The 23,191-nt window shown below is 57.4% G+C and overlaps 4 protein-coding genes across 5 annotated transcripts; 3 read left to right on the top strand and 1 right to left on the bottom strand.

Annotated features, from left to right (window-relative positions):
• Positions 1 to 874: 874 nt before the first annotated feature.
• Positions 875 to 7,383, top strand: TBL3 (transducin beta like 3). Of its 2 annotated transcripts, XM_016208061.2 has the most exons (22): positions 875 to 974; positions 2,410 to 2,461; positions 2,544 to 2,639; positions 2,727 to 2,774; positions 2,895 to 3,036; positions 3,132 to 3,216; positions 3,300 to 3,470; positions 3,558 to 3,633; positions 3,709 to 3,802; positions 3,884 to 4,065; positions 4,154 to 4,295; positions 4,630 to 4,688; positions 4,774 to 4,877; positions 5,354 to 5,501; positions 5,591 to 5,821; positions 5,912 to 5,982; positions 6,064 to 6,220; positions 6,299 to 6,357; positions 6,633 to 6,736; positions 6,847 to 6,918; positions 7,006 to 7,164; positions 7,249 to 7,383. In XM_016208061.2, exons 1-22 carry the CDS (start codon positions 934 to 936, stop codon positions 7,356 to 7,358), a joined length of 2,403 nt encoding a protein of 800 aa, XP_016063547.2. In that variant the 5' UTR covers positions 875 to 933; the 3' UTR covers positions 7,359 to 7,383. The 2 variants fall into 2 exon arrangements, with proteins under 2 accessions (XP_016063547.2, XP_087671851.1); XM_087815725.1 differs by having other exon boundaries at positions 891 to 974; positions 2,410 to 2,639.
• A 337-nt stretch (positions 7,384 to 7,720) lies between these two features.
• Positions 7,721 to 12,505, bottom strand: NOXO1 (NADPH oxidase organizer 1). Its single transcript, XM_087815221.1, is given in 8 exon segments — positions 7,721 to 7,988; positions 8,073 to 8,190; positions 8,488 to 8,601; positions 8,696 to 8,877; positions 9,027 to 9,207; positions 9,332 to 9,407; positions 9,584 to 9,733; positions 12,368 to 12,505. Coding segments are annotated over 8 exon segments (1,227 nt in total).
• GFER (growth factor, augmenter of liver regeneration) lies at positions 12,363 to 15,681 on the top strand. The gene is made up of 3 exons (XM_016208062.2): positions 12,363 to 12,767; positions 13,148 to 13,344; positions 14,465 to 15,681. Exons 1-3 carry the CDS (start codon positions 12,504 to 12,506, stop codon positions 14,625 to 14,627), a joined length of 624 nt encoding a protein of 207 aa, XP_016063548.1. The 5' UTR covers positions 12,363 to 12,503; the 3' UTR covers positions 14,628 to 15,681.
• Positions 15,682 to 17,867: 2,186 nt separating this feature from the next.
• SYNGR3 (synaptogyrin 3) lies at positions 17,868 to 22,225 on the top strand. Its single transcript, XM_087815724.1, has 4 exons — positions 17,868 to 18,076; positions 20,127 to 20,364; positions 20,542 to 20,684; positions 20,770 to 22,225. The coding sequence occupies exons 1-4, from the start codon at positions 17,978 to 17,980 to the stop codon at positions 20,977 to 20,979; spliced, it is 690 nt and encodes a 229-aa protein (XP_087671850.1). The 5' UTR covers positions 17,868 to 17,977; the 3' UTR covers positions 20,980 to 22,225.
• Positions 22,226 to 23,191: the final 966 nt, after the last annotated feature.

Here is a 23,191-nt window from a genome sequence, read left to right as displayed (position 1 = left end):
TCCAACCCTCAACAATTCTTTCCACAGTGCTAATCATTTATGGCGATTATTCCTTGCCCTTCCGCCCAGTCCCCACACAACTAGCACCTGAGCTACTCAAAGGCCAAGGTTTTTGTTTTCTTCTCTGGTGTTTCCCAAGTGCCTAGAACAGTGCTTTGCACAGAATGTGCTCAAATATTTATTTTTTAAAAATATGTCTTTATTGATTTTAGAGAGAAGAAGGAAGAGAGAGAGAGAAACATCTATGATGAGTCTCATTCATCAGCCGCCTCCTGCACGCCCCCAACGGGATCGAGCCCACAACCCTGGCATGTGCCCTGACCGGGAATTGAACCCCGATCGCCTGGATTCTAGGCCGATGCTCAATCGCTGAGCCACGCCCGGCCCGGCTGTGCTCAAATATTTAAACGACTCTGAAATTACCCGTTTTATTAATTTACCTGTGTTATTTCTCGCACCAGGGCGTGAGCCCCGAGGCAAGGCCTGATTCAAGGCTCTGTCTACACTCGAATGCGCTCACCGCCAAATCCCAGACCGCGGAAGGGACGGGATCCTTGGGACTACTTTAGTAAACAACTACGAATGCCTTTCTAAATTTCAATTACAAGATCGGATATACGGATGATGTATCATAAAAGAAACATAATTTTATTATCCAGTATCGCCCCAATAAATTCAATTAAAGAGTAAATAAAATGCCAGGTAGCTAGTGAACCCAGTCCAATGCCAGTCTACTGCGGCCCCAGCCCGGGATACAATCCAACCTCGGTGCCGGTAACCCTTCAGCCACCTTCCGCTTCCTACCACTGGCGCCGGTCGCGCGGTGCTAGTGACGTCACAGTAGCAGCCGGCGGTGACGCCAGTAAAGCGCGCGGGTCGTCCAGACTAGCTGTCCCGTCTCCCTCACGCGGCGGCGACTGCAGCGGCGGCGACATGGAGGAGGCCGCGGCCGGTCTGAGCCGCTTCAAGGCCAAGTGAGCGGGGACGCGGGGGCTGTGGGCGCCGCCCGGGGAGGGAGTCGAGCTCGCAGCGGCAGTAGCGGGGGCTCCCACCGCGGCCGGGTGTCCATTCGGGTTTGGGGAGATGGTGAGGACTCTGTCCGCGAGGTCGTGGCGGCTGCAGTATTATGAGGTGGGAGAGCCGGCAATGACGGCGCTCGGGGACGGGGGCTGGAGCCCGGTCGGGCATAGCCAGCGTGGGTTACTTAAACTAGGAGCGGGTGTGGGAGTGGGGAATGAGAAATCCCAAAGGAGGAAGGGGCGGACTGAGCACAAATGGAGGCAGGTCCCAGACGGGAGCGGCACCTCTGACCCCCTCAGGTAGCGGAGAACCACCTTCGGGTAAGGCGCCTGAGAGTTTTCACCTGCTGTCCCTCTTCCCCAGGGAGGAGGAATAGACGTCAGGAGATGCGCCCGTTAGCAGTGGCCCAGAAAGCCCTGAGTCTTGTGCTTATTCAATCCCCCAAGCCTCTGCTGAACATCTAAATGCTTAGTGTCCCGAAAGGGACAGACTCAGCCCCGCCGTTTGGAGAGCAGTCTGATGGGAAAAATTCATTAAGCAAATAATTTCTATCAGTGGCTGTGACAAGCACTAGCAGAAGGATCTCGGGTGGATGGTCTACGGGGTTTGGGTGTTCGAGGCTTTGTTTCATCTTGACAATGAGGCTTCCCCCAATGGGATTAGTCAGGCGCCACTGAAAACTGACAAGAGAGGTCCAGGCCACGCACAGAAAACAGCCTGTCTGAAACAGGAAAGGTTAGCAGTGGCCCCTTTGGGCAAGATCTTGGAAACATATAAGGAGAGGAGAGGGTTTTAAGGCAGAGTTATATTCTAACAGGCCTTTTTGACAGCAGGGTTTGAGAGAGTGGGTGGGGGGCTAGTGAAGAGACTGGAGCAGCTCTCCAGAGGGGACAGTGCAGTAACCTGAACCAGTATGGAGGCAGCCCAGGATGAGGGAATAGGGCTGCTTGAGGACTGAGATGCAGGCTAGGCTGGGGATGGAGGAAGGGTTGGGGAAGGGTCAGGCTGGACCTCAGGGAAGATGTTGAGCACGTTAACCTCGGCTGGTACCCAGGCCTGGTCTCCGGTGGCCAGCAGGGGGCCCCCAAGGCCTGGCCTGATCAGCACCGGGGAATCTCTGGGAAGAATGGACTGTTTGGACAGCGTGTGCTGCTGTGGGATCCTCTGGGTCACCAATCAGCCCTGGGTCTCAAATATTCAGTAACAAGGGGGTACCAACACCCACCTCACAACAGTGAAAAGAAATCACACAACCCCAGTCCTACTGCTGTCTAGGCGCTCAGTCACAGGGACCTGTTGGGTTGATCTTTGGGAGAGAACCCAACACAGGGCTTGGCATTGGGGCCCAAGGGGTGGGTGATTCACTTTCTTCCTCTCTCCTCCCTCCAGCTATGCTGTCGAGCGCAAGATCGAGCCTTTCTACAAGGGCGGGAAGGTGCAGGTACCAGCTTGGGGAGGGGCAGAGTGGTGGGGTAGGCAGGGACTACAGAGTGTTACCTTGGCTGAGACTCCTCTATCACCAGCTGGACAAGACTGGGCAGCACCTTTTCTGTGTCTGTGGTACCAAAGTTAACATCCTGGATGTAGCCTCAGGGGCCATTCTGCAGAGCCTGGAGCAGGTGAGGGCAGGGAGAGCTGGGGCTAGGGACTAGTATGGAAAAGCAGCCTATTCTCATGGAACTTTTTGTGCCCACTCTTTCCTCTAGGAGGACCAGGAGGACATTACTGCCTTTGACCTCAGCCCTGATGATGAGGTATATTGGGTAGGGACAGGAGGTGGGCTCTAGTACTTCCCAGCCAAACTTTGAGTCTATGAGGATGGGTGGCCATGCCTCTACCCCCTCAGCCCTCAGCTAAACTACATCCTCCCCCAGGTCCTAGTGACAGCCAGCCGGGCACTGCTGCTGGCTCATTGGGCCTGGCGAGAGGGCAGTGTCATCCGCCTGTGGAAAGCGATACATACAGCCCCTGTGGCCACCATGGCCTTCGACCCCACCTCCACGCTGCTAGCCACAGGTAGGGCCCCAGCTGGGTGGATGGGCAGGCTGGTGGGCACATGAGCAGGGGGTTTGGGGAACACCAGCCCCCTTACCTCAAACACATTTCCACAGGCGGCTGTGATGGGGCTGTGCGTATCTGGGACATTGTGCGGCACTACGGGACACACCACTTTCGGGGCTCACCAGGTGTTGTGCAGTGAGTAGGAACATCAGAGACTGGGTGAGTGGGACATCACATTGGGGTGGCACAGCTCACCTGTCCCATCTACCCATCTGCAGTTTGGTGGCCTTCCACCCGGACCCTGCACGCCTGCTGCTCTTCTCCTCAGCCATAGACGCCGCCATCCGCATATGGTCGCTACAGGACCAGTCATGCCTGGCTGTACTGACTGCCCACTACAGTGCTGTCACCTCACTGACCTTTAGTGCTGATGGCCACACCATGCTCAGGTCAGCAGCCAGCTAGCTACCCAGGCCTTAGCAGGCAGGGGAAGGCCATGGCTGAGATTCTGGAACTGAGGTGGCTGTTTCCCCCAGCTCGGGCCGGGATAAGATCTGCATTGTCTGGGACCTTCGGAGCCACCAAGCCCTGAGGACCATCCCAGTGTTTGAGGTGGGGCACCTAGGGGTCGGTGCCTGTGGGGTGGGGTGGGGGTGGGGCTGCCACCTCTGACCTGCTCCTCCTCAGAGTGTGGAGGCCGCAGTGCTGTTGCCAGAGGAGCTGGCACCCGAGCTGGGTGTGAAGTCCACGGGCCTGTACTTCCTGACAGCTGGCAACCAAGGTGTGTGGGGCTAGGCCACGGCAGGCAGCAGGGACGGGTGGCCTATGGATCTGAGTCCCAGCAGCCTCTGTTCCTGCATAGGTATGCTGCGTGTGTGGGAGGCAGCCTCTGGGCAATGTGTATACACACAACAGCAGTTGTCAGGCCCTGGGCGGGAGCTGACTCACTGCACCCTGGTCCGAGCTGCTGGTCTGCTCCTCAGTGTCACTGCTGACCACAACCTTCTGCTCTATGAAGCACACTCCCTGAAGCTGCAGAAACAGGTGAGCACTGCCCCCTGGTCAACACTTCTCCTAGGGTCTCTGGCTGTCTTCTCACTCTGGCCCTGGCTTGTATCTCTCCACCCTGCAGTTTGCCGGCTATAGCGAGGAGGTGTTGGACGTCCGGTTCCTTGGGCCCGAGGACTCCCACATTGTGGTGGCCTCCAATAGCCCCTGCCTAAAAGTATTTGAGCTACAGACATCAGCCTGTCAGATTCTCCATGGACACACAGGTGAGGGTGCCAGGCCAACGCCCCCTGGGACACCTTCCCTTAATTGACCTCTGACGATTCTCCCTCCACTTTCCTTTTTTTTCTTTTTTTTAAATATGTTTGTATTGATTTTTAGAGAGAAAGGAAAAGAAAGGGATAGAGAGGTAGAAACATCGATGAGAGAGAAATATCGGTGAGAGAGAAACATCGATTGGCTGCCTCCTGCACGCCCCCTTTTGGGGATCAAGCCCACAACCCGGGCATGTGACCAGACTAGGAATCAAACCGGCGACCTCTTGGTTCATGGGTCAGTGCTCAACCACACCAGTAGGGCCTCCCTCCACTTTTCTTTCAGACATTGTCCTGGCCCTGGATGTGTTTCGGAAGGGGTGGCTCTTTGCCAGCTGTGCCAAGGTGAGGTACCCCAAGAGGTATGGAGGTATAGGCCCCCTGTGGGAAAGCCTGGCCCAGCCTCTGTCCTCACCCCTCCCATCTTCAGGACCAGAGCATTCGAGTCTGGAGGATGAACAAGGCTGGCGAGGTGACCTGTGTGGCTCAGGGCTCTGGGCACACCCACAGCGTGGGCACCATCTGCTGCTCTAGGTAGTGGGCCAGGGCAGGGGTCCAAAGTGTCACAGATGTGGAGACCTAGGCCCTGCTGATGGATTTCCCGCTTAGGGAGATGGAGAGAATATCGTCTCTTTGGCTTGCTCTTTGAAGCTTCAGCCTAGGGATCTAGGATAAAGAACAGGCCAGTAGTACCCCAGGTGCCATTGTTGGGTGGGGATGGGGGCTTCCTAGGAAGCAGCCTTGGGGCTGGGTGGATGAAAGGGGCAGGGTGTCCCATTATTGAGACACAGTTACCTGGGGTGGTGCCACCAAGGATAAGCATTGTGGGCTTAAGTGTAGGCAAGTGGTCCCATAACTGTGTTTGATTGACTCAGGCCATTTGCCTTCTGGGACAGCCCCTCTGGTCTGGACCATGGTCCTGCAGGTCCAGCCTGAGCTGTGGTGCATTAGCAGATAGAGTTGGCAAGGGCTCAACAGGTATTTTCCCCCTCCCCCAAATTGGGCTTCAGGCTGAAGGAGACCTTCTTGGTGACGGGCAGCCAGGACTGCACTGTGAAGCTATGGCCCATCCCTAAAGCCCTGCTGTCCAAGAACACAGCCCCAGACAGTGGCCCTGTCCTCTTACAGGCCCAGGTGACACAACGCTGCCATGACAAGGTGACTACACACAGCACACTGGGGTGGCAGTGTGGCAGGGCCCTCATTAGGATAGGGGTATCTGAGCTGCTGCCTGTTGCCATCACCAGGACATCAACAGTGTAGCTGTTGCTCCCAATGACAAGCTGCTGGCCACAGGCTCACAGGACCGCACAGCCAAGCTCTGGGCCCTGCCACAGTGCCAATTGCTGGGCATCTTCTCAGGCCACCGGCGTGGCCTCTGGTGTGTCCAGTTCTCACCTATGGACCAAGTGCTGGCCACTGCCTCAGCTGATGGCACCATCAAGCTCTGGGCACTGCAGGACTTCAGCTGCCTTAAAGTAAGCTGCCCCCACCCCAGGCCCGGCCCCCACCTCAGGCCTGGCCCCTACCTGATGTCATCTCATGCCCTCCCTGTCCCTACCCTGCAGACGTTCGAGGGGCATGATGCTTCTGTGTTGAAGGTGGCCTTTGTGAGCCGTGGTACACAGCTGCTGTCCAGGTGAGAGGGCTGGGGACAGGGCAGGGGTTGTGGTGAGCTAGGGGACCGTAATGCTGAACCCCCTCCCAATTCCAAACCCAGTGGCTCTGATGGGCTGGTGAAGCTCTGGACCATCAAGAACAATGAGTGTGTGAGGACACTGGATGCCCACCATGACAAGGTCTGGGGACTTCACTGTAGCCAGTTGGACGACCGTGCTCTTACTGGCGCCAGTGACTCCTGTGTCATCCTCTGGAAGGTGTGTGAGCATTGGTGCAGCGGGCAAAGAGTGGGCAGGGCAGCATGGGGTTCTAGTCTGACCCTAGTCTGACCCTAGGATGTTACCGAAATGGAGCAGGCAGAGGAGCAGGCCAAGCGGGAGGAGCAGGTGGTCAAGTAAGCCTGGAGGGTCCCCCACCCAACTTCCTTGTGAGTGTCACCCATGTGTCTGGCACCTCCCATGCATCAGTATCACCCCCTCCCCCCTGGGTAGGGTATATTAGCATCACCCCTGCTTTATGGCACGGGGAAACTGAGGCTTGGAGTGTCAACACAGCTCACCATCAGTGAGTGCTCAGGCCTGGTCTGCTGACTCCTGAGCCAGTCCCCTGATGTCTCTGCCTTCAACCCCAGCCCTGTGGCCCTGTCTTCCTTCCTCCTTTCCCCACCAGGCAGCAAGAACTGGACAACCTGCTCCAGGAGAAACGGTACCTGCGGGCGCTCGGCCTGGCCATCTCCCTGGACCGGCCCCATACTGTGCTGACTGTTATCCAGGGTCAGTGCTGCTTCATGGGCCTGACAGGCAGCAGTGGAGGGGGAAAGGAGGGAGTTCCTCTCAGGTCTGCCCTTCCCCTTCCCTGGGGCTCATTTTCCCTCTTCCTGCAGCCATCCGGAGGGACCCTGAGGCCTTCGAGAAGCTGGAAGCCACTGTGCTCCGACTTCAGCGAGACCAGAAAGGTTTGGGGTGGGTGGGTAGAGGCTGGACAGTGGCTGATATGGGTGGAGTGGCCAACAGGCAGGTCTGATCATCCCTATCACCTGCAGAAGCCTTGCTTCGCTTCTGTGTCACGTGGAACACTAACTCCAGGCATTGTCACGAAGCCCAGGCTGTGCTGGGTGTGCTGCTGCGGCACGAGGCTCCGGAAGAGCTGCTGGCTTACGAAGGTGTGCGAGCCTCACTTGAGGCCTTGCTGCCCTACACAGGTACATGGAACACAGCCCTAGGTGGGGGTGGGGAGTAGCCTGACCAGACTCTATGGACCCCCTGATTGCCTCTGTCATTCCCAGAGCGGCACTTTCAGCGACTCAGCCGGACCCTGCAGGCAGCCACCTTCCTAGACTTCTTATGGCACAACATGAAGCTGCCCACCCTCCCTGCAGCCCCCTCTGCCCTCTGAAACATGCAGAAGGTGTACTTTTCTATCCCAGCTCCCTGTGTCTGTTTGGGCTTTGTCTCACCCCAGGTCCCAGGCTGCAACCTTGGCCAAACACCATCCCTGTGCCTTGGCCTGGCTGCAATCCAACAGGCCGTGCCCCTCAGCATAGACACGGAGTGTGGGTTAATCAGAACTTTACTAGAGGAAATGGAAGGATGTAGCTTCCTGGCCCTGCCAGCCAGGGAGTCCCACCCTCAAATGTGCCTCCCCCTGCCCTGGGGGTGGTATGGCTGCCATCAGTCATTCCTGGTGTCTGGAGCCTCTGGCCTGCCGCTCCATCTGTGGGGTACACAGCAAAGCTCTCCACGAAGTTCCACACACCCTCAAGGATGTCCCTGACCCCGTTGGTCCCTCCCCAGTGCCCTACGGGTGATGGTGCAGCAGCGGCTCTGAATGGCACTCAGCGGGGGGCGGGTGGGCACAGTAGGGGGAAGGGTCATGGTCTGGGGGGACTTAGGGGAGCTTTGGGCCACCTCTGCCCTGTTCTCCCCACCCTCTGTCCCAGAATGGAGCCCTGGTCCATTCAGGAACATGCCTAGCCCATCAGGCTGCAGTAGCACAGAGGGGAGAAGACCTGTGCGGCCACCAAACCTGCAAGTAGGGCAGAGTTTGGTTAGCACTTGGCCCTGACCCCTGCCCCATTGGACCCCTCCTTCCCCCACCAAAGCCCCACACCTGCACAGCCACCAGCCTCGGTCCGACATTTCCAGCACTTGCACTCTTGCCCCCACAGGCACTGACAGCTCATCAGCCTGGCTGCCTTCATAGGCTTGGGAAACACAGAACTGGGAGCCTGGGAGTGGGTACTTGGTGGTTACCACAGGGCTCCCGACTCTGTCCCCTCATTGATCTCACTGAATCCCCACTTCCGAGGTCTCCCTCTCTGGGTCTCTGCTGATGCCAAGGACCACTCTAAAACCCACTGGGGCTCCAGCCCACTATGGGGACTAAGCACATGCTAGGGGATTGCTCCCACCACCTAGTCCTTCCATAGCATCTCACCCCCTGGTCAGGTGCTACCCGTAGCCCAACCTTGCCATACATTGCCTAACGATAGTGGTGGGCATCAGGAAGAGGGTTAGTCTCATACCACTGTTCCCTAGGGGCTGTCTTCCATCTTGTCCCTGACCCAGGGCCACTTCCTCCAAATAGGGAGCAGGAAACCATGCTACCTGCTGGTCTTCATTAGCCACCAGCCACCAACCTGTACACAAAAGGTGGGCAGTGGTTCAGATCCCCAGGCATGCTGGGATCCTGGTGGCAGCATGTCAAGTCCCCAGACTCCTGCCGAGCCCCACCTGAGGGGTGTCGCAGCAGCACATCTAGGGCCTCCTGGGCCCGAGCATGGAAGGGTTGGCCCCGTGTGTCCTGGGTGCTGAAGGGCTGCAGGCAGTGCAGGCTCAGAGCCACCGGGCTGCCTATGGCAAGGCTGCCCACAGAGCCGGGTAGGGGCTCTTCCAGGACAGGCAAGATCACCAGGCTGGAAAGGGTGGTTGCAGGAGAGAGGTGTGTGGGGATGGGCTGCCACACCTCACAAGCCTACCCAGCCTTGTACCACCTCGGCCCTTTCTCCATTTGGCCCCCACCCTTCAGATGCTTCCCACAGCTACTTAGGGGTAGATCAGGCACCTGCCAGGTGGTAGTGAGGGCTCCAGGTCCAGGGGTTGTGGCTCGAAGAAGCCAGTGAGTGCTGGCCCCCTGGACACTTGCTCTGCTGCTAGCAATGTCTGAGAATAGGTCTCTAGCAACCGCAGGCGCGCCAGGCCACGGCCCGTGCGCCCCCCACGCGCCAACAGTAATGCAGATGCATCTGTGGGCACAACAGGAACAGACCATGGGACCCCCCCCCCCCCAGGGCTCCCATCACCAGGCTGCTGCTGCTCCCCCTGCCCCTGCCCCTGCCCCTGCCCCTCCCAGGATCCCTGCAGCCTGACCAGAAAGCTTGGGGAGAACTCGGTCGGATCTCCGCAGCAGGCCGGCCTCCACCGGGAAGGTCTCCTTGAGGATCTTCTAAGAGCGAGAACCAGCATATCCATTTTTGAAAGCCCACTGGATTACCTTGGGAGGGCAGGAGTCCCTTGCTGGGTTCGTAGGTGCTGGAAGCCAGCATGGGCATGACGGCAGGTACTATGGGGGTGGGGGTATCATTCAATTGGAGGAAGTTGGATCACCCCAGGTTCACTCACATGAAGCTTCCTAAATTCGTCCCAGCTCCTTCGCACGAAGGTGTTGCTTTCATCCGACCAGCGCACAGAGAAGGCGAATGTCTGTTGGAGGAAAGGCTAGGGGCACCTGGGAGGGACTGGACCATGGACTCCCTCCCTCCCTCCCTCTCCCTATTTCCTCCAGAGGTAGTCAGGGACCGGATCTTACTTGGAGCTTCTCTGTCTGCACCAGAGCAGCTGCACGTACTGACACTGGGTGCCTAGGGCGTGCCATAGCTGTGGTGTCAGAGGGTTGAGGTCCTGGGCTTCTGGAGTCAGCAGCGTGTGGTAGAGTATCCTGCTGGCTCCCTAACCACACGGACTGGCGGTGCTCCTGGGCACCCGGAAGACTGGCTGGAATTCCCCTGCTTGCCTCAGACCTGCCAGGTCCTTGCAGCCCTGCCCTATCCGTGTCCTTAGCTTCCTCACTGGGCCTCAAACTGAAGATCTGGGTGGAGCAGCAGGAGCACAGAGGCGTTGGAGGGTTGGTACTGCTGCCTGAGGCCTTCAGCCCAAATCTATCTGGCCACGGGGGCTGGGGGCTGGAGAAGGAGGAGCCATCAAAGTGCCGCCAGGTCTGGCCCACCCTCCCTGCTCTCCCAGATCTTGTGTAATGCTAGGATTGGTGAGAGCCTTCTGCCAGGGTGTGCCCCACAGGATTGTCTTTGAACTTGCCTGGACAACTAACACAGTTGTCACCAGGAACTGCTTAATCCTCACATTGGGGAGATCTCTTAATGTTCCCAAGTCACAAAGGAGGAAGTTTGTGTTGTGGATGTCAGTTTTTCTATATGTGTTGGGGAGGGTCAGATCTCTCAGGCTCACCCCAGAGGTTTCACCCTGTGGTGGTCCATCACTATAGTCACTAGCACTTGGGGGCAGCGGTGGTGGTGACTAGGACTGTTTTGAGAGCTGCCTCTGAATTTATAATTTATTACAAGTTACTGAAAATGCAGCCTCTGCAATCGGGAGTGACCATTCCCTCACCGGGGTGTTGAGAAGACCCTGGAATCTCCAGAGGATGTGCCGTGCCTAGGTGCCCCACAATTCTGGGTTGCTTCCTTATAGAGATTTCCAGAGCCCCATCTAACCTTGGCACACAGTGGTCCCTCCTGCTGTTGGGGCCACCAGCTATGTTGGGACCCCCACCCCACCCAAGCCCTTCAGGGAGGAGTGTCTGGGGCATCTCTCCAGGAAACCACCCTGGCCTGAACAAAGGGCTTTTGTGTATCCCTCCAGCGGCTCTCTCTGAAGCCTTCAAACCTTCCCTCGTCTTGGCCTTGGACAGTGAACACCTGCTGGCATAGACCTGATCTGCAGAGTGCCTTTAGTCCAGCTGTCTCACCCCAATCTCAGGGGGGGCCATGCTGAGGGAGCCTGGCCTGGCAGAGTCCATGTTGGAACAGACCCCCTCCCTTGGAAGACAAAGGATAGAAGCTAGCCAATTTGCTAACAGCCGGAGACATAGAAGGCTGCTGAGGCCCCCTCAACTAACCCACTGAAAACACCTGCTTCCTCACTCCCCGAAACTCTGGATCCTTTCCACTCCCTCTCCATAGCCCCTACCCTTCTCTCTCACCTGGGCAAAAACAGTTCCCCATCCAATGGCCATGCTCCTCCCTTGCTCCCATGAAATTGATTCTCCAGAGGAATCTTTGCAAAACAGAAATGGGATCTGGTAGAGGTAGCCCTGCCCAAAACTGTCCAGTATCTTCCCCCAGTTCTTAGAATAAGTTCCCAGTTCTCATGGCAGCTGACAAGGTCTTCGGTGGGCCCTTGCCTACTTCTGGATTTCTCCTCCCCACGTCCTGTTCCATGGCCTTTCAACTTATGCAAGAGGCCAAGACCCTCCCACCTCCAGCCTGTCCTTGCCTGCTCTCGCTCAGCTGATTCCTCATCCTTCAGGCCTCTGCCTAAGGGTCACCTTCTCAGGGAGGCCACCTGAATTTACAGTGCCCTGTTATGGCCCCACCATAGTTTGTAAGTGAACATCTGTTAGTGTAACTCATTTTTTTGTTTTGTTTTTTCCGTCTTGACCACTGGACTATGAGCCGAGGAAGTCAGGGTTGGATCTTGTTTCCCCGCCCTGCCCAGTGCCTGGAATAGTGATTGGAACAGATTAGGCACTACACAAATATTTGCGGAATGACTAGAAGCAGAGATTCCTGAGGCCACTCCTGACGTGGATTTAATTTCTTCATGCAGGCTGGAGGATCCGGGGCCGCCGGGTTCGAGCAGAAGCCCAGGGACCTTAGCCACACAGTCCCACCCCGCTAGCCTTAGCGCTCGTTACCTTAGCGCTCGTTACCAGGGCGCCGGCCCCGGGGGCGGATCCCTGGGACCCCGCCCCAGTGCACAACGCCCATCTTGAGCTCACGGCCCCGCCCTATGTTGCCTTAGTGCGGCGCAGCCGGCTGGGGGGCGTGTCCCCAGTTGACTGCACAGTGTCTGGCCACAGGCACCGGGGACCGTCAGAGCAGAGCAATGGGGGCGTCGAGGGCTGCAAACGGACTTCGCCGCGGCCGCAGTTCGAGTCCACGGCGCGGCCGCGGCGCAGCTTCCACAACACGCTGCCCTTCTTACTGGGGGAAGCGGGAGCATCGCCGTGGATCTCGCCAGCCGGGCTCCGGCCGCGGACCCAGGCCCGGGGGCGTGGCCATGACCCGGGCCCCTGGCCCCGCCTCCTCCCCTTCCCGAACCTTGGCCTCGGGCTTTGCCTCAACCCGGGTGTGGGCCCTGGCTTCCAGCCCCGCCTCCTCGCCGGACTCCGAGTCCAGTCCCAGCCTCAGCGCCCGAGCCGGCGGCCTGCTCGCCGGGCTCCTGTAGCAGCGCCCCGTCCTGGAGGCTGAGTCGGAGGCCCTTCTGGAGTTCGAACTGGCCCGGCAGGCACTGCGCGGGCAACATGGCGGCGTCCAGCGAACGGGGGCGCTTCGGCGGTGGGAACCTCTTCTCCTTCCTGCCCGGCGGCGCGCGCTCAGAAGCAATGGAGGACCTGGTGACGGATGCGCGCGGCCGGGGCGCGGGACGGAAAGATCCCGCCACTGCCTCGGCCCCGACTCCAAACCTGGCGCCGACCCCTGACTCTCAGGTCGCCGAGGACACTTCCCGGAGACGGCACTGCCGTGCCTGCGTGGACTTCAAGTCATGGATGCGAACGCAACAGAAGGTGCAGATGCTGGGGGGGCGGGGGGCGCCACTTCTCCGCCGAGGCTCGCGAGCCCTGGCCACTCCTAGCCCCAGACCGCACACGACCCGCCCCGGCCCCTACACCTTGTTCTTAGGCTCCCCGGGCGGCCTAAGAACAACGCGCAGGCCAAGCGGTTCCACAGGTCCTATGCTTGACAGACTTATGCCCCCTAGGGTTGGCTGTTCCTGAACTTGCCCAAGGTAGGCCCAGCCTTTAGGCTTTGGCGTCACGTGGGCCAGATCCGCCGCAGGACTAACGTCTGGAGTCTGTGGGCCTCCAGCTGGGGAGGGAGAAGGAGGAGCTTTATAGGTTTTGGTCAGGGGAGATTGAACTGACCCTTGGTCGGCCTCCTTCCGCAGCGGGACAGCAAGTATAGAGAAGATTGTCCTGAGGATCGTGAGGAACTGGGCCGCCACAGCTGGTCTGTTCTCCACACCCTGGCTGCCTACTACCCCGACCTGCCCACCCCAGAACAGCAGCAAGACATGGCCCAACTCATACATTTATTTTCCAAGTTTTACCCATGTGAGGAGTGTGCTGAAGACATAAGGAAGAGGTAAGTTATTCTGTATCATCTAAAGGCAGCAGATGCCCGGCCGGGTGGCTCAGCGATTGAGCATGGACCTATATGATCCAGAAGATCCCTTGCAGGCTTGACCCCCCAGCAGGCGGCGTGCATGAGGCAGCCGATCAATGACTCTCATCATTGATGTTTGTGTCTCTCCCTTCCTCTCTCTGAAATCAATAAAAACATATATATATATATATTTCTAAAAAGCAGCACAGCATCCCACCTGGAACCTGGGCCTGGGGCCCCTGACTGATGTCATAAAGGAGAGCTTAGAGAAGTAGGTGCAGAAATGGCGGAGAGTTGCCAAGAGCAGGGACCACCAACAGAGTGGGGTTGGATCATCTGAGCCATCTTTCTACTCAAAGGCCAAGCAGCCTTGGTTTGCTGCTGGGCACTGCCGCTTTCTGCAGCCACAGGCCCATAGGGAGGGCTTCCCACATAAGGTCCCTTACATAGTACTGATGGAGGATCTGGCAGGTTAAGGAGGACTCCACTTTGCCTGACTTTTGGAGCTGGACTGCCAGTTTCAAGTCCTTGAGAATTCACTGCTATTGCTTACAAGAGCCACTTTTTCTTCATTAGATAGTCTAAGAGCATTGTTTGGCACCCATAGGTGTTTCTGGTCTGGGTGTGGGGGGCAGGGCAGCCCTTGCTATTTGAAGCCTGGGCAGTTAGAATGTGGTCTCTTGTTGATCTGAAGTACCAGGGCCCCAGGTGCTAAGAAACAGGTCTGGCTTTCAGTTAAGCCTTTGTGCAGGCCCCACCCTTTTCACACACTGCTTTGGGCAGGGAAGCTGTGAAGAGGCTTCCTGATTGTTATGAGGTTGTAAAGTTGCCTGGTCTGTGTTAATGTCTTGCCCTGGGCTCTTGTCAGTGTTTATCAAGCTCCCCAAGTGAGGTTTTGAGCAGGCCTAGGAGTCTACTACACCTGGCACTACAGGGTCAGCCCTGTTCTGGGAATTACTGTCTCTCAGAACACCTGGGTGTAGTAGCTTACAGCAGCATCCCATCTCTCCCTGGATTGAGCAAGCAGGGAGCTAGCTGGTCGGCAGGGACAGTGGGACCACTGCCTGTCCTCATTCTCCATGTGCTTCCCCCCACGCAGGATATGTAGGAACCAGCCAGACACGCGCACACGGGCATGTTTAACCCAGTGGCTGTGCCGCCTACACAACGAGGTGAACCGCAAGCTAGGCAAGCCGGACTTCGATTGCTCTAAAGTGGACGAGCGCTGGCGTGATGGCTGGAAGGATGGCTCCTGCGACTAGAGGGCGACCAGCTGGAACTCATGGGGGCTGCCTGGCTAGAAAGGGGCAGGACATCCATTAAAGTGCATCATAGCACTCATTAAAGTGCGGCAGAGCCAGAGCCTGTTGTGTTTCAGTTGGGTGTTCCCCAGCCACTTCCCATGGCACCCTTTCCTTTTCAGGTTTGGAGTTGAAGTGCCTGCTGCTGGCACCCTGATGGCCTCTTCCTCAGCTGAAGCCCTGTGGGGCTACAGGTGAAGGAATAGGAGCAGCATAGGCTGTCTCTTTTTTCAGGATGCAGCCTCCTGCCCACTTCCCCACACAGGAAGGTGATAAGCTTGGCTGGGCTACTCTTTCACACAGAATCTTTGAGACCAGGCCATTGTCTCCCTATTGTATAGCTAGAGACAGCCACATTAATTGTAGCCTCAGAGGCTGTGTGCCGCTTGCACTTCAGGAAAGAAGCCTGGAGACTAAGCTTTCCACCCTGCTCAGTCTGTACAGGGAGGGAAGATGCAGGCAGGGTTCTTCTCTGAGGGTCCACTGACCCTGCAGCTCATTTTCTGTTCAGCACATGGGATTCCATAGCTGTACCAAGCTTGTCAGAGGCTTTTTGGGGGCAGCTTCCTTGGAGCTTGAGACAAAAATAAAATGCTGAAGAAGTGACTTGAGAACCTGGCTTCAGTGTGTTTGCTGGGACTTGCAGTGATGGACAGGGCCTGCCCTCACCCCTTTGTGGTCAGCAGCTTCCTCCTGTCCAGGTTCTGGCTCGTTAGGAGAAAGGAGAGGTCCCAAGACAAGCATGGGCCAGGATATTCCAGGAACAGCAAGGAGGCTGAGTTCCTGGAGCTGAGGGAGCGTCAGAGAGGTGAGGAGGAGTCAGATAGCATGAAGTCTTCAAGGCCCCAGCAAGGATGTGGTTTTAACTCCCAGCTTCTGTGACAGGAAGGTCTTAGAGGATTTGGAGCCGAGGAATGGTGAGATGTGACTTTTGAAAGGTTCCTCTGAGCTGGGATGAGGCAGGCATGGGTGGAAGCAGGGAAAGCAGGTACCCATGTGGCAGTTGAAGAGGAAGCTGACCCCAGGGTGGATGGGAGAGGATGCCAGATGTATTCTGGAGGTACAGTCAGAGGAAGAGCCAAAGGTGACTAGGGTTCTGGCCCAAGAAGCTGGAAGGATGGAGTTGCTCTGTGTATCAGTGAGATGGAGAAGACTGAGTGGAGTAGGTTTGGGGGGTGACCTGGACCCAGCTTTTGAGGCTTTCTTTCTTATCTCATGCATACCTGTTCCCAGGCCTTGGCTCCCAGCCAGGATACAGCAACAGTATGCCCCATCCCTGTAGTCATAAAGCTCTGGTCACCTCTCTCCCTAGGCAAAGGGCCAGCCTTTGTCATAGCCTGCTCAGCACCTTCACCTGACTTGTTCTCACAGGGGTGCTGGCTTCCACAACATGCTACCCCAAGGGGCCAGGTGACACAAAGAAATAGGCAGGGAGCAGCCAGCAGATAAGTTGCTCTAACTCCCCTAGGTGGACTGTCCCCACCACAGATCTCTCTGGCCTCTCCTGAGTAGCCTGTGAGCCATTGTGGTCAGCTCAGGAACATACCGCCTTATATTTGCGCTTTCTCCTTGCTCCACTTCCCTTCTTCCCTAACTCTGGCTTCAATAAAACTCTTAAACTTTGCTGCAGACTGTTTTCCAGGGCAACCAGGCTAAGACAAATGGGACTCTAGTTCAAGGGAAAGTTCTAGTCCAATAGAGAAGAGCCATGATCATGTTCTGGGGCTCTTAAGAGCCACAGGTTGGACGAGAGGAAGGAACCTGAAAGGGGTGACAAAGAAGGGCCTATGAAGTAAGAACATGAGAAGGTGACACCTAGAAGCCTTTCTAGGAGGGTGGGGACCTCAGTGTCTCAGTTGCCCCTGGGACTAAAGGGAGCAGTGACATAGGACAGCTGGAGGGAAAATGGGGTCAAGAATTGATGTTTGTTAAGATAGAAGAAAGTGTAGCATGTTTGGGTGCTAATGCAAATGATTAAGGAACAAATGGCTGATGTATGAGACCAAGACAGAGAACAGTAGCTGACAGATGAGAGCTGGTAGGACTGGATGCACAGTGTAATGCACTTGACAAGACTGGTGGACAAAACCTCTGGCCACATCTGCCCTGGGACGGGTTCCCCAGGGGGCTGGGCCAGGCACCACCCTCCGTCCACACAGATGCCACGGCAGGACCTGGAGTTGAGTCCCAGTTCTTCACTTTGTATGACCCAGGAACTCAACCAGTTTGCCTGTTTACCATCTGAGAAAGGGGTGTGATAATAGTTCCTATCCACACCGGTCATTGTGAACTACTTTCCACTGTAAATGCTCAATAAATGCAGACTTGTCTTATCAATGCCCTAGATAGAAACACAGGAGTCATCTGAACTTCTGCTGGGCTGAGTTGGAAGGAACCTGAAGGAAGGGACACTAACTAGGGGCCAGGGGTCTGTGGAAAAGACCCAGCAGTGGCAGGGGGCTGGGAAGCCCCAATTCAGCCAAGCTTCCAGCTCTGATGCTTCTCCCCATTCCTTGGCCCCAAACTAAATATGTCAGCCACAGGTCAGTCCAGTTAATCCAGGAGTGTGGAAGGCTCAGAGCACCCTTGGAATGACACCTGGCCACCCACAGGAAAGGAACAGAGATGCCCCAACTCCCACCCATACTGGCCTGTGGGCTTTGCCCACCTGGACAAGTGCCCCTGGGGACAGAGGCCATTCTCTCTCCCTGTCAGGGTGTCTGGAACCCTCTAAAGGAGAAGCTAGGGTGCAGTGGGGAGGTCATGAGGGGAAAGGCACTAGTGACCGATCTCTGGCTTGCAGGGAACCAGGGCCATGAAAACCCTGTTCTTATTTCCTGAGGGCTGCGGGGAAGACACTGGAGCCATTGGGCCTCAGTTACACTCATGAAAGGGCCCTGCTCAGAGGAGCCGGGTCAGGTCCCCTCTGTCCATCCGCCTGGCAGTGTCCGCCTGCACTGCTGACTCCTTGTGAGGGGTGGTGAGTGAGGGGCCTTGCCCCTGATCATGATCGCGATCTGGCGAATCCATCTCGGACCCGGGACATGCAGCTGAGGGTTGGGGGTGGAAGGAGGGCGGGGCGGAGAGACCCGAGGGCTCCAGCCCGGTGCGTGGACCAGTGAGGGGGTGCGGGCTCGGCCCCGCCTCGCGCGCCCCCGCCGGCGGCCAGCGCGCGCTCCCGGGAGGCGGCAGAGGCAGCGGCTGCTCCAGCAGCTTCCACAGAAGCCCCGGGCTGTCTCGGGCGCGGCCGGCTGGACGAACGGACAGACAAACAGAAGACGCCAAGGGCGCGAGGCCCGTTGGGGCCGGCCATGGAAGGAGCTTCGTTTGGCGCGGGCCGGGCGGGGGCCGCCCTGGACCCCGTGAGCTTCGCGCGGCGGCCCCAGACCCTGCTGCGGGTCGTGTCATGGGTGAGTGGCCGCTGTCCCGGTACCTGATCCTACCCTGCCCCTCGCCCCCATCGTCTTGCTCGCCTACCCCTCCCCCGCCGGCCTCAGGTTGGGGTGACGTCACCGGGCTGGGCGCGCCCACCTGCGGGCGGGGGAGGGGCCGGAGACTACAGCCTAGGACCTTGAGAGGTCACCTCCCGCTGTCCTACACCCCCAACTCCTCCTTAGGTTTAACAGTCCCCTTCCTCAGCCCTCGCTCCGATTTTCCAGCTCTCCTGACCTGGAGGCAGGCACAGGGGTGGGGACGGGATTCGCCGAGGGGCTCGGGCGCTCAGCCTCAGCCCGAGGAGGGGGCTACGGGAGCCGAGAGGATCCGGCAGAGCCTCCCTCTGCTGCTCCCGCACACGCATCCTCCCTGCTCCTTCGAAGGGAGCTGGCCCTTCCCAGGCCCCACAGTTGCAACTGTGAGTTGGGGGGGATGTTGCTCAGGGATCCTTCTGGGTGGGGCAGCCGGATGGGGCTCTGCTTTGGGAGGGCTGACTGGAGGTGGTGAGGGAGGGGCAGATTTTAGGGGCAGCCTAGCTTAGTGGGGCATTCCTGCTCCCCCTTCCACTCCTTCAGGTAGGAGAGATGCGAGGTGAGGTGCCGAGTTCTGGGTTTTGTCCAGCTAGTAACGGCTGCACCTACTCGCTGGGTCTTGAGTAGGGCGGTGCCCAGTGTGGGGCAGGGGGCCTCCACCTTCTGGGTGGAGTGACTCTGGCCAGACCAGGATGTAGGAACCCTACCTGCAGGTCCCAGCTCTGGTTCGACTTCTGGACCACTCTGGGGGTGAGTCCAAATCCTGCACCTCGGTTTCCCTTTTGACTAGATCTCTGGGAACTGGGATGGGAAAGGAGATAAATGAAGTTGAAACTGGAGGCCTTTTTTAAGAAACAGGCCTGCCCAGAGCTAAAAGAGCAGCATCTGGCTTAAGAGGATCATGGTCTAGAATTTTAAGATAAAGGAAAATAAAATGATCATGGTCCACCTCCTACCTGCCTTCCAGCTCTCATGAGGATAGAGTACTGATGGGGTGTTTTTTTGTTTTTAAATATATATATATTTTATTGATTTCAGAGACGAAGGGAGAGGGAGAGAGAGATAGAAACATTGATGAGAGAGTCATTGATCAGCTGCCTCCTGCTGGGGATCGAGCCCGAAACCCCGGCATGTGCCCTGACTGGGAATCGAACCTCGATCTTTTGGATCATAGGTCGATGCTCAACCGCTGAGCCAAGCCGGCCCGGCAGAGTGCTGATGTTTAACTGAACCCCAAAGGTCAGTCCTTTCCCCTTTTGATCCCAAACACAGTCATGTGGGGTCATCATCCCTGAGTGCCCACCAAGTGGAGGATGCTGGGTGGGCATTATTTCTCTGTCCCTAACCCCCCATGAGCTGAGCCTGTTACTACATATGACATGTTAGGAAACAGGGCCAGACAGCTTCTAAAAGCTGAGGGCAGGTTCCACACAGGGCCTGGCCCACAGTTCTGTGCAGCTGTCCCTCTGCTGTGCTCCCCACACCCTGGCCTCTCTCTCCTGGCTCCACACCTACCTCCCCCAGCACCACCGGCTCCAGCCTGGAATCACACTCTGGAGTGGGCCCTGAGGAGACACTACGGGCCCCCACGCAGTGCAGAAGACCCAGCTCGAATATCAGCCCCTGCTCTTATCAGCAGTGCGACCTCAGACAAATCACTTCACCTGCTGGAGCCCTAATTTCCTCACTGTAAAGGGAGTAAGAACAGTGAATGGCACCTTCGTGGTTTCCTGGGAAGATCCTATGAGTGAACGCATATAAAGTAGCAGTTTTAAGCACGGTGCCTGGGCATAGGAGATGCTCCCTGAACGGTGCACGTGGTCCACAGTTGGTAGATACCTGAGGGAGGTACTAAGGGAAAGGTACTGGAAGACCCCACCGAGACGCGCCCTGTGCCGCGAGGGAACGCGGGGACAGACCCAAGGCGTGGCCGCTCGTGGTGAGCCGCGGCGACCTAGCCCCGCGCCGGCCCTGAGCAGCGCCCCGCCCGCAGGTGTTCTCCATCGCCGTCTTCGGGCCCATCGTCAACGAGGGCTACGTGAACTCCGACGACGGCCCGGAGCTGCGCTGCGTCTTCAACGGGAACGCAGGCGCCTGTCGCTTCGGCGTCGCGCTCGGCCTCGGCGCCTTCCTCGCCTGCGCCGCGTTCCTGCTGCTCGACGTCCGCTTCCAGCAGATCAGCAGCGTCCGCGACCGCCGCCGCGCGGTGCTGCTGGACCTGGGCTTCTCAGGTGGGCGCGACCCGACCGGGAGAGGCTGGCGGGGGCGGGGGCGCCGGGCTTGGGGGCGGGGCCGCCGGAGGGCGTCGGGGCTCTGGGCGGGGCTTCGGCGCCTCCCGACGCGGGTTCCCAGAGTGGCTAAGCGGGGCCCTGCAGCGGGGCTCCCCTAACGCGCCCGCCGGCCCGCAGGGCTCTGGTCTTTCTTGTGGTTCGTCGGCTTCTGCTTCCTCACCAACCAGTGGCAGCGCACGGCGCCCGGGCCGGCCACCGCGCAGGCGGGCGACGCGGCGCGCGCGGCCATCGCCTTCAGCTTCTTCTCCATCCTCAGCTGGGTGAGTGCGGCCTGCGGGCGGTGCGGGCCGGGCCGGGCCGGGCCGGGCCGGTGTCTGCTCCCGCTGACGCCGGGCTCCTCTTCAGGTGGCGCTCACCGTGAAGGCCTTCCAGCGGTTCCGCCTAGGCACCGACATGTCGCTCTTTGCCACCGAACAGCTGGGCACCGGGGCGGGCCAGGACTACCCCGGCTACCCAGTGGGCAGCGGTGTGGAGGGCACCGAGACCTACCAGAGCCCGCCCTTCACCGAGACCCTGGACACCAGCCCCAAAGGATACCAGGTGCCCGCCTACTAGTGGCTGGCAGGCCCAGAGCGGGGCTGGAAGGCTGCCCCACCAATGCAGGGCCCAAGGCCTCCTGGGACCTCCCTCAGGCCCTCCTGGCCCAACTCCCGGGATGGAGGGGCGGCCACTGTGGGCCATCTGGGGCCAAGAGAGGGTGGCCCCCAGGGTGTCTGGGCTGTATTCCCCAAGTCCGCCCAGTACCTTTAATCCCCAGCCCCAGGCCTGAGGTCTTGAGGAGGGGACAGCACAGCCCTGGACATGTGTCCTCCAGCCTCCAGTGGACCAACCTGGGCAGGGGCCATTCCCCTCATGAGGCAGCCAGCCCAGGGCTCACCTGCCCACTCTGGCATCAGGGATCCAGCTGCCCTCCATAGCCAGGTGCAGGGCCTGCCCCAGACTGGGGGCAGGAATACTGCCATGACCCAGGGAGCTCGGCCACTGTCCCCCTCCCATGTCCCCGTGGGTAGTGACAGTCCTTGTTCCTGTCATGTTGGTTCACCCTGTAGGGCCATGTGCTCTGTCTGGAGCCTCCATTTCCTCTCACCTGCTCGCTAGAGTAGCCTGGCCCTGTTGATGTTGTGATTGTGGTCAAGTTTTCAAGTTTCACCTGGTAGTTTCCCACAAGCAGCCCCTCTCTCTGTGGCCCCTTCTCCATCCAACCCTTCCATGCCTTGGCCCAGGCCTCTGCCTGGATGCGAGTTGTTTTGGCCAAGAAGGCACAACATGACTGTTGGCTTGGGCACCAGCCCTCTCCCAGCTCTTCAGTAAGACTTTACCCAAGGGAGGCTTGAGACACCTTCGTGCCTGGCAATACAAGCCCCTTGAGAGGACAGAAGCTTTATCTGCCCATGGTGCCCTGGAGACAGCGTTCCGTACAAACCCTTTTACCTTGGCTTCCTGGGCCAGTCCTTCAACTCTCCACCCTGCACCCCATATTAAGGTCCATTTCAAGGTTGGGGTCCCTCTGCATAGCTGACTACTCAAGCATTGCTCGAAGCTGGCTTTTCGCATTATACCAGATGCAGTTGCCACATTTCATTCTTACAGACAGATGCCTCTGGAGTTGCAGTTGAGTGACAACCCTGTACATTGTAGCATAGATCAATTATGTTTGGATATTTCAGTGAACATGTTTACAATTTTTGTATATAAGGATCTCTCCCTCTTCTGAAAGAACAATCTGTGATTGTGTATTTTCAGTGTCCCGTGTTCCAACTGCAACTTCTTTACAATAAAGACTGTAAATGAGTTTACTGTGGCCCAGACACTCTTGGACTCATTCCTACCCCTGCCCCTCCTGGTGGCGGAGGCTGGGCTCTGAAGGGCACCAGGACCCAGAATCTAGGAAAGGGCAGGGAGGTGGAGGCCAGGCTGACCTCCGTGTTCTGGGGTTCCAGGTCCACCAGCCCCTCATCACACGTCACACTGGTCTGGAACTGGATTGCTCAGAGCAGGCTCTCTGAAGTGCTGGGGAGATCCCATCTTTTATCCCTTTTATAACAGCAGGAGTAACAACTATTTCTTGTGGGATTGTATCTTTAGTAGTTCTTGCATCAGTCAGTGGATATAAACTTTGAGTCTTTATATTATTCCCATGATCTTGATAGATAGTTTTACTGGGTATATAAATGTCACTTTCCTTAAAACTTTAAAGGTATTTCTCTTACTTTTTAGGATCTTATACTACTGATAAGAGCAGTGATAACAGTACAATTTGCATTCCTTTGTAGGTTGTCATTTTGGTAATAATTTTGTTCTAAGTTGTGTCTACATGTAGCTTTAAAAAATTATCCTTAGTGCTTGTCTGTATTTTTATATTTCTTCAGTGCTTGGGAAACACAGTCATGATTTCTCCAAATGTCCCCTTCTCACTACCTTCTGCTCCTGGGACCCCTATCAGGTGTATCATGCAGCTTCCAGAGCCACATTGTATAACCAACTGCCCTTTGGAGGTTTCCCCAGCTTGGTCTTATTTACTTTTGAACCCAACTACTTTTATGTCAGTTTTTCATCTCTAAGATTTCTAATTGGGCCCTGGTTGGCGTTGTTCAGTGGTTAGAGCGTCGGCCCACACACGGAAGGGCACACATCCAGATTGCAGGTTTGATCCCTCGCCTCGGTTGGGACACATGCAGGAGGCAACCAATTGCTGTCTCTCTCTCATATTTAAGTTTCTCTCCCTTCTTTCTCCCCTCCCCCCTCCCTTCTACTCTCTCTAAAAATC

Source organism: Miniopterus natalensis, chromosome 3, assembly GCF_054644295.1.
Source record: "Miniopterus natalensis isolate mMinNat1 chromosome 3, mMinNat1.hap1, whole genome shotgun sequence".
NCBI lineage: Eukaryota > Metazoa > Chordata > Mammalia > Chiroptera > Miniopteridae > Miniopterus > Miniopterus natalensis.
Note: the sequence above shows the minus strand (reverse complement) of the source record. Positions and strands in the feature narration are given on the sequence as shown.